General features: G+C 35.7%; 1 protein-coding gene across 3 annotated transcripts in view; it reads right to left on the bottom strand.

Moving 5' to 3' along the window:
- Positions 1-1,827: 1,827 nt before the first annotated feature.
- The window catches only part of Csnk1a1 (casein kinase 1 alpha 1), a 41,901-nt gene continuing 33,033 nt past the window's right edge, over positions 1,828-10,695 (bottom strand). For all 3 annotated transcript variants that reach the window (XM_071612252.1, XM_071612250.1, XM_027949270.3), the window contains one exon: positions 1,828-4,380. In XM_071612252.1, coding sequence (XP_071468353.1) covers positions 4,373-4,380 — 8 coding nt within the window. In that variant the 3' untranslated portion in view covers positions 1,828-4,372. The remainder of the gene's footprint in view (positions 4,381-10,695) is intronic.

The following is a 10,695-nucleotide window of genomic DNA, read 5'->3' as shown; positions in this document are numbered from 1 at the left end:
TCAATCACTGGTACAGAAAGATTAAAATGAGTCAAAATTAGACTTGGCTACTGTGAACCCTTCAAGTGGTTCCTGTATCCTTAAAACACGTTATCTACCAAATTTCGGGATATCTTTTCTGGCAGTTCCAGGTTCATCTCTTTATCTCTGCCCATGACCCCAAATCAGATACTTTTCCTTAATACTTCAGCCTGGGACAGCTAGTTACTCTAATAGCTTGGCCATTGCTGGACATTTTCATTCCCCATAAGGGGGATTTAATCCAAGTGCACTTAACCACTGAGCTACATCCCTAGCCCTTTTTGAGATAGGGTCTTAACTAAGTTGCTCAGGGCATCACTGAATTGCTGAGGCTGTTGTCAGACCTGTAATCCTCCTGCCTCAGCCTCCCAAATTGCTGGGATTACAGGTATCCACCACTGCGCCTGACGCTCCATTTTTAAATGTCCCGAAAACTGGTCTACTAAATCATTTCAGAAAACAAATCACCATACTTCAACAATGCAACATGATTAGAACAAGAATTTATAGTCTGTTTAGATCAACTCAAATTTGGTTTATAACCATTTTTGGATATGTAAAAAGTATATTAAAACTATTTTAGAAGAAGCCAGGAATAGTGATGCATACCTGTAATGTCAGTGATTAGGAATGACTAAAGTAGGACACAAGTCCAAGGTTGGACAACTCAGTAAAATCATATCTCAAATATGTATTTTTGGTACTGGGGATTGAACCCAGGGGCACTCTACCACGAGGCACATCCCCAGCCCTTTATGAGGCGAGGTTTCACTAAGTTGCTTAGTGCTTCACTGAATTGTTGAGGCTGGCCTCAAACTTGGAATCCTCCTGCCTCAGTCTCTGAAGTTGCTGGGTTTAGAGGCATGAACCAAGGTGTCCAGTTTGTTTGTATTTCTTTATCATATTTTGCCTCACATCATGGTCATAGGGTTATCACTGTTTGAAAATGGGCAAAAAAAAAAAAAAAATTGCCAAATACCACTTTGGCTTGGAAATCATTGAATTGGCCTGGTGTAATGGCACACCCCTGTAATACCAGTGACTAGGGAGGCTGGTCAGCCTGGACTACTTTAAGGAGAATCTCTCAAAAAAAATAAAAAGGACTGGGAGGGAGTGAAGTGATTGAGCGCCTCCAGGTTCAATCCCTAGTACTGCAAACAATCCATATGCCACTAAACAAAATTGTCCCTGACTAGCATAAGTGATGTCACAGACTGAGTTACACCTAAGTGCTGAATTTTCAGCTGAGCTAATGTTGTTTAGGTCAGCCCTTTTTAAGGAATACCTATGATTTGCTCCAGTTAAGAGTTACAAGAAACTTAATTTTTTCACCTGAAGTATTGTGGATTGAAACTAGGGGTGCTGCAACACTGAGTTACACGCTCAGGCTGCCTCTTTTTTGGAGATGGGGACTTCTAAAATTTCGCAGGTTGGCCTGCAACTTGTGTTCTTCCTGTCTCAGGCTCAGGAGTAGCAGGGAATATAGGCATTGCGACCAAGGCCAATTAAACTTGATGGTCAAGGTATCAATATTCTAGATATCTCAGCAGACTAGGGAAACTAGCTCATTGGCTTGGATTCTAAAATCTGTTTTATAATTTTATTATAATGGAATTGTTATAATTTATTACAGTATGCTCTGCTCAAAACATTTAACATTTAATTCTACTAGTATTGTAAGGACTAGTAGAAATAGGAAAATCTCGTAAAAATTTCTTGATGGGAAATTTACTAAAAGCAAACCTGAATATATAGGCCATAAGAGCATAAGCACAACCATATGGGAGGATATAACCAGTCTCTCCCTTCATATATACTTTTTTATTTTCTTGTTATACCTTCCCCAAACAGACATTCAACAGTAGTTAGAATGGCCATCTCCCAACATTAAAAAAAAAGAAAACAAAAAAAACAAAAACAAACAAAAAAAACTGCACCCCCCAATGGGTGAACAAAATAAAGAGGAATAACCTAGAGTTCAGCTGAGTAAGCCACTGTGCAGCCTTAAGTGGTGAGGTCTTCCAATTTCAGAGTGATGTGTCTTCAACTTGTATCATCATTTTAGTGGAAAACCATAATTTAATTTTGGTGAAATGAGATTCATCTCCCGACAGGATTAGTAACAGCATTCACTGAATTTCACATTCTTCTTTTGTGAACTGTGAAGAAAATGAATGGTAGCTAGAAGATCAATGGGATTCCAGCTCCAGCTGCAGATGGAATGAAAATATACTAGACAAAACACCTATATTTTGATTTACAGAGCTAACAGCAGTTTTAAATCTGCAACTTAATTACAGACCAACTACACCACAACCTTTTCAAATGGCAAAAATACAAAAAAGTGTTACAAAAATATTTCAGAAAAAGTGCATAGTCTAAGTGCATAGTAAATAAAAGCACTGAAAATATCTTGCTAGAGGGAGTTCAGCTTGGAAAATTTATTACCAAAGCTAAATAGTTTTATTTTACACAAACTATACTCAAAAATAGCTTTATGAGACTGATTTCTGGCTAAAAGTATCAAAGGGTTTATTAGTCAAGAAACAAATACCTTAACTGACAGGGTGTTTAGAAAAGAAACAAAGAAGCTACCTACCCCAAAACTTCAGACTTACTAAGATTTCTTCGTATACTATGGAACTAACATAACCCTTAATGGCAGAATGTGGCAAACATGGAATTAATTATTGCTAAAGTATTTTCAAATAAAAACAAAAAAGGAAAAAAAAAAAAATCCCAAAGAAATTAAACTTGACACAATCTGACCACACACGTCGATTTACAATTTCAAGGTTATTTCACAAAACACCTACATGTACACAATAGGCTCCCGGCAGCATTTTTTTTTCAGACAAATGTACTTTTAATTTATCCTGACATGCTATAAAGGAATAAATTACACTAAAGAATTATCATCGGTAAGTTTCCTTTCTCTTGGGTCAGAGAAAAAGAGAAAAGCGCGCAAATAAGACTGAAAGAAAGCGCACGCACACAGGTAACCTATAGAAGCAGAGGGGAGTGGCTAGATAGAGGGGTCAACAAGCACTTCACATAGTCCAACTCTGTTCCAAGGTTTAGAATCAACTGCTTATAATCATTTCACAAGTATTTTAAATAAAAACACCTTGTAGTCAAACCCTTTAACGCTTTCATTCTTACTCAGAATCAGTCAAGCTGTTAGTTAGTGGCAGCAGGAGTTACAATGCCAAGTTCTGGCAGCTGCAGTACTAGGTATTGTGCCTGCAAGTCATTAAAAAAAGAAAAAGTGAAAGAATGCCTTTCCCTTCAGACCAAAAGAAAAAAAAAAAAAAGGAAAAAAAAAATGAGAATTTGTAACACTATATCTTAATAGACTTGCAAAGGAATATCATGTAACAAATGGCTTAAAGTAGTCTATCAAAAAATTGGGGAGACTTTTATTTCATAGTGAGTCAGCAAGGCATTTTGTTGTTTAAAAAAAAAAAAAAACCTCATTTCCTTACAGAAACAATTTTTAGTTTTTAATGAACTTGTAAACAAAAAAGCTCCCATTTCAAAATAAAAACAAAATCCCAGATCGTATAGATGTTTACAGTGATTACATTTATCTAAGCAACATACATACATGTTCAGTTGTAAGATGTTAACTAAATTTCTGTGACAAATATGCTTTTTTTTTTTTTTAATACCAAGAACATTATAGAGTTAATGCAGAGTCCTAAGGATAATCTAGTAGTCACTAAGTTTTTCTTAAGTCTTCACTTTAGATGCTGTTATTTCTAGCACAGTAAGCAGGCAGAGTCTTTCATATGCTCAAACACTGGAATCTTTGGTTGCTACCATATCAGGTGGCTTGCAAACAAGAAGCCAACCATTTAAAGAATGTTTTAAGTGAACAACTTGCAAACCCCAGGGGTGGAAAAACCCTAAGAATGCACAATTGTGAGCATTTACAACCATCACAACTGTGGCTGAAGACTGTTCATGCCGTTCTTCTGAAATGAGATCTCAAAGCAGTATAGTTCAAAATGAAAGGTTTTAACAAAAAATTGGCATATGCACAATTTCTCCACCAATTTGAGTGTCAACCATTTAGTTAACTTTTCCACTTGAAAAAAATTAATAGAAAACCGGACACCATGTTTCACTATCTCAGTTAATATTCACAATTACAGCGGCTACAACTCATGATACAGCATCAACAATGCTGCCCAGAGCCAGTTTATACTGAAATTAAGTTCTTTACACCAAGTAAATGGTTGTCCACAACCACTGGCTAGTGTACATATGAACTAAAATTTCTAGATTTGGGGAGAAACAAATGCTGCTCCAATCATCTGCTCTGCTTCTTCTGTTCTTCAATTCATGCTTAGAAACCTATTTAAAAAAATCAAAACAGAAAAAAGAATGTTAAAATTTCAAGCTATAATAAATTTGAAACTATACCGAAAATAGAGGAATTGCAGGGAACTGGGACAGTAAGCACTTTATAGTGGTTCATGCTATTTTTATCTATTTGAAAATCACTAGGCTCAGTTTTTAAAATAAAAAACCCATGACTCTACAAGTACAATTTTCTGATTTGGATAACTAGGAAGGTATGGTGTATTAGAGAAATACTTGTTATTTAAATAAGCATGTTCAGTTCACTCTTTGGTACCTAACAACATATTTTTGTTTTCAAAAATTTGTTGAATAAAAAATAGGTTCCTTTGCCTCAACAACTAGACAGAATAGTTTTAATCATATTACGAGCATGAATTTTTGTATACATTATTTCTGATATGAATAAGGAATGAACCAGGTACAACAATGATTTTTGGGGGTGGGGTTCTGGGGGTTTAACCCTGAGGCGCTCTGCTACTAAGATACATTCTCAGTCCTTTTCATATATATTTTTTGAGATGGGCACAGGGTTTCTCTAATAATATGTATACAGGTGTAATTATTTGAGTTGTTCCACTGAGCAGACCTAAGATTTCTATACAGAAACCTTACATAGATCTTTAAAACTTTATTTTCACATTGTATTAAAAAATGATTTCATGGCCGGGGGCGTACAGCTCTGTGGTAGAACATTTGCCTAGCATTCCTGAAATTCTGGATATGATTCCTTAGGACAAGAAAAACAAACAAAAAAGATGATTTCATCACTGATATGAAAAATGTAAACAAGCCAATTTGGGGAGGGGCCACTTCATTTACTTCTCAATTTCTCTCATTTTCATCTTCCCCTCAAAGGAGATACCAACCCTTGGGGTTTTTTCATAATAGCAAGTTTTAATACAAGAAGCCAGCAGGTCATAATAGGCTTTATCTATGGTTTAAGGCAAAGAAGATATATGCTTTGTCTTAAACATGAAACTCCCACATAAGCACTTTCTCCTCTCACTTATAGCCATGCTTTGTCCTTTGCCTACCCCCTTCTAAGCCTTTAAAATGACCTGACAGGTGACCATGTTTCTGTCCATCACAAACTGCTCATCTTCTCTTATATTTGTCAAGTCTACCTCCAATGGGTTATAGGAGATAAATAAAATTACTATCATTTACTTTTTATGGCAAGTATGCCTTTGTTTCTTTGAACTACCATTTAAACATTTATACATTGTTTCTTAGTAGACATTCTTTTGTTATCAAGGAGTTTTTTTCATTTGAGGGCGGAAACTTCTTCATTCATTTGATAAATATATCTGGTAAGCCAAGAGGAAAAAGATGCTTTCCTTGTCTTTCTTTGACTTCTTTGTCTCTCCATAGTTCCTACAAAGAGTAGTTACTAATAGTTGTTGTTGCTTGAGTACCAAGATCACAGGAAGCAACCAAAACTGAAGGATAATGAAACTGAGAAATATTATGTTTGATGCATGCTATTAAATAGGATTAGCAAGGTAAACAAACATACTTAAAAGGCTATGAATCAAACCTTAATTAGATCTAAACATCTAACCATATTCTGTGACTTAATTCTAATTTTGAAGATAATAAGCTACAAAAGTTAAGAAACTATGGATTAGCTCAATAGAAATGACGTCTATCCCATTCAGGATTTGTTTTTAGGTCCTGCAGTTATTCTTAAACATGATTCAAAAACAAAAACCAAAACATTTAGATAACTACTAAAATTTGTGGGTTTTCTAATTTCATTGTTACACTGACTATTCCCCCAAATGTTTTACAAATGGAAAACTGTAGTCACTAATGAACTAAAAAGGAAATGTAAGTTGCAATGTTGTCAAAATAAGAAAACACTCTGTCTTTAATAGGAAAACTCTAGATAAGAATTTTATCTGTTCAGAATTGCCAGGTCAACAAATGATTACAACTGCTTAGGGTTTGGTTAAAGGCTGATGTAATAATCTTCCTGGTAGAATACAGCAACAGCCAGATCGAGCTTTAACTCTTCATATGGGTCAATAGTAGGAACAACCCACAGAGTAATGTTTCTCCAGTGAATTGTCCTAAAATGTTACTAAAGTAGGAAAACCTCAATAGAACATTCAGGAGGTATCCAACATCCAAACTTCACAAACTAATAAACATTCTTTTCTTGAGCATGTTTTAGTCCTTGGTTTTTATCTTGCAGATGGGGGTAGCATCTCTTGGCTTCCAAAAGTTCAAGAACACATGTTCACTGTAATATCAGTTAAAATGAGGAATGGGTCCCTTTGTCCTAAAAAAGAGGGGCGGGGGGGAGTTCACAAAGAATTGGAGGATCAGTGTGACCATTCAGGAGTTAATAACTGCATTTAAATCTTCAAATGGAAGAGTTTTTGCTTATATAGAACTATATTTTTGTGTGTATGTGCATTGAATCCAAGAGTGCTTTACCACTGAATCACAACCCCAGACTTTCATTTTTTTACTTTGAGACAGGGTCTTGCTAAGTTGTTGGGACTAGCCTTGAAATTGTGATTCTCCTGCCTTAGCCTTCGAATTCACTAAAATTACCAGAGACTGATATTGTGCCTGCCTAATGAGAATATTCTACCCCTCAACCTGAAATCTAAAATTCAGGTTGAAGTCACTGAAAATGTCTCCGTTTTTGAGCTAGCCAGGAAACTAGCTCAAGGAGAAATTTCCTAAGAGTAAGGGTTATAAATTTGTGATGGAGCTTTTGAAATTTAGCAATTTAGCTTTAGAAATTTAGCACAAAACTTCCCCCCATACTGGGGATGAACCCCATGGAACTCTACCACTTAATTATATCCCCAGCCCTTTTATTTATTTTAATTTTTTTTGTGTGTGGGCAGGTACTGAGGATTGAACTCAGGGGCACTCGACCACTGACCCACATCCCCAGCCCTATTTTGTATTTTATTTAGAGACAGGATCTCACTGAGTTGCATAGTGCCTCGCTTTTGCTGAGGCTGGCTTTTGATCTGAATTCTTCCCTATGATAGAAATTATTTTTGCAACAGATTTCTGAAGTTGTCGAACTTTAAAATACCTGTTATAAGTGAATCCTCCCCAAATGGTAGATGGTCTGTCTGCATTATATACTGCTGAGGCATAACATGGGACTATTGATGTTCTAGGTCTTCTGACAACTGTGGTATCATTCAATCTGACAAACTTAATGTCTGAGAGGTCCAGCAAGCAAGCTTGATACATGGTTCCATATCACCACAAACCAGCTCTTAATACTCTGATCTTCATTTCCTGTTGGGTTATTATTTTCTCTCCCGCTTTACTATCCACAGTGAAAAAAGGTGACAAAAATTTAAGAATTCAGCAAGAAGATGCAGTTTCCTGGTATACTTCTTTGGATTAAATGTATTCAGTCTCTCCAGGTTATTTCAAGGTCTTTCCCTGTGATCTGGATTACACTGCTGAATGACCAGCCATGTTCCTGGCAGCAATTGGTGAAGTCAGAAAAAGTTAAGCTAGATATAAACAGTAGGTAAAGCCCAGTAAACACTGGAAGGTAATTCAAGGAAGAACATGGACATGGTAGTTTGATGTGATGGGAAAATATTTCTAATCTTTGAGTGGCAACAATTTTGATATCCATTTATATTGCTATGATAAAACTGTGTTTGGTTGGGACAGTGCAGATGAGTTAAGATAGAGAGTAGAATTATGTGAGGATTCACATTTGCCTTCTATACTTTGAAATTCTCCCCACCAATGGCATTAACAGGATTTTAAATGTCCTAACAATATTTTCCTTTCCTTTACCACTTCTTCAATGTCTTGAACAATATTTTTCTGGTAATCACATTCATCTGAAGAAAAGGGACTAAAATGAATTCTGAAGTGAGTCAGGTATGAATTTGTATTTTTCTCTTATACATGAAGAAAATATAATCTTGTGGCACTATACCATTTAAAAACTAGTAAAGATCATAATAATCATTAGGAGAAAAGCCTTGTTTCTTGATTTTTTTGGTAAGTTTGGAATGGAGTATTTGAAAGACCTAACAAAACTATAATCATCTGTTTCATATAGGTCCACCTTAGCTGTTACAAGTGAACCCTCTCTAATAGGCAGATATACCAGAGTTAGAATCTTTGAACATTCTAGTGAATTGCTAGAATGTTGGAATTTTCCATAGAAGAAACATGAGATAAAGATTTCCCAAAAATAACTACACAGAATACATTACTGCATACCACCATTTCCATAATTTTTCTAGGAACAGATATTCCTACAATAGAAAATTACTTGCTGAAGATTCATTTATAAAACTGAATTCACTAAAATGCAAATCTATGAAAGTACAATTCCATGAGAAAATGATAAAACTAGATAATGTGATAGGGAAGAGGTTAACGCAATAGATGATCTCATGTCACCTGTAGGCCAGCTATTTTCATGGGAGGGAGGTGTATAAGAGTTGCTTGGGGAACCAAGTTGTATACACAAAAAGAATACAGATGTTTCCAAGTCAAAAGTGTAGGAAAAAATTCTGCTGTTTGTAGATGGCATGTTTTAGTAGCAATCTTTGGTTTAATGTTAAAATATATTACCTAGTAATCCAAATTTCTTTTTTGAGATGAGGGTCTTTCTATTTTGCACAGTTCAGCCTGCCTTGAACCTTGGGTTCAAATGATTCTCCTGCCTCATCTTCCTTAGTAGCTGGTTCTATAAGCATGTATGCCATTGTACCGTACTGGCCTTAGAAACCGATCTTTTAAAGCAATCAATGATGTGATTATTTATTGAAAATTTTGATTTTCCAGAATTTGATAAGTCCATGTTTATGTATTAATTTGTATGACCACTATACCTAATGATGCTGTTAATGTTTCTAAGATTTTGTTACTTTTATGAAAAATAGCTACAATACAAAATAAGGATTAAACTTAAGTTTAATTACAATTTTTCTTTTTCAAGGAAACATACTAACTCAGTTGATCCAACTTCTCGTCTTTAAGACCTGGATAAGGCAGGACAAAAATTCTGCTTATTTTTTGAGTAAGAGACACAATAAACTAACAATGAAACTAGCTCAAATAAAGCAATTTCTTTCTGAAGTCTGCTGAATGCCTGAAGTAACATGTTCTAGGTCAGATGAGATTTCAACTAATTTTGGGTCCAAAAACTGTATCTCATGATGATCTATTATCCCAGCTAGCTTTTGGCAGAAATGGCTTCATTTCGTATGAAATGAAGTGAAAAATACACTATTGGTGTCACATATAACAAGTGCTTGGTTTAGAGACTCTATTTGGTCTTACCTAAATAGCAGAATAATTTCTCAGTGATTCTAGCTACCTACTTCATTATGAAGCTTAAGGCCCTATGATTAAAACCCCCCAGTACATTAAATCTTCAACTTTGAATCTTTCTCAAATACAGAAAACAGGATGGAAGCACCTTAACTTCATTTTGGGGTGTGGGTGGGGGGCTGGGGATTGAACCCAGAGTCTCACGCATGCTAGGCAAGTGCTCTATCACTGAGCTACATTCCCAGCCACTTTTAAAACACTATATTTTGACCTAAGAGTCTTGCTAAATAGCTCTGGTTGGCCTTGAACTTGTATTCTCCTGTCTCAGCCACCTGAAAAGCTGGGATTATAGGTATGCACCACCATGCCCAGCTTCAACTTCCCTTCTAATAGATGAGCCGCTGGGATGAAGATGACATCAGTTAATTATAGTTCTTGAAAAGTATCCTCAGATTAGAATCTATTTTCAAATTATAACATTGTTTAAATACAACACTGAAAATATAGACCAAAGAGTAATCTATGAAGACTAGTAAATTCAGACTAGAGCAGTCATTCAGAAATTTAATAATTAGAAATGAAAAAACAAACCTTACCTGCCCACCACTTTTTCAGAAAGTAGGCAGGTAACAGGAGATAAGCCCCAAAAAGGGGAAAAGAAAAAACCATGAAAGTGGGAGTTGAACTGTGTGGCAACAGTGATTCGAAACAGAGCTGTGCCCTAACAGTTCTACTCCTTACAAGCGCTAAGATCAAGAAAGGAATTTGATGGGCATTTCAATGGCATTTGCCCCAGTAATCTTCAATTTGCAAGGCCTAACTGTAGGCTTCAATTCCATATTAAATCACAAGAGCCTGATGTTTGCAATATTTAAAAAACTGAAGCCAAAACCAAAGGAATCATTTTGAAATTAAGAACTTCTGTAGTAAAACAGCAACTAAGAGATTTACTTTTGTGATTAGGAAAGATACGTTGAGCTTTGCAGTTACTTGAGCATTTAGGAGTAAATGAGATGCTCT

Source organism: Marmota flaviventris, chromosome 5 (assembly GCF_047511675.1).
Source record: "Marmota flaviventris isolate mMarFla1 chromosome 5, mMarFla1.hap1, whole genome shotgun sequence".
NCBI lineage: Eukaryota > Metazoa > Chordata > Mammalia > Rodentia > Sciuridae > Marmota > Marmota flaviventris.
This window is presented reverse-complemented; position numbering and strand designations above follow the sequence as displayed.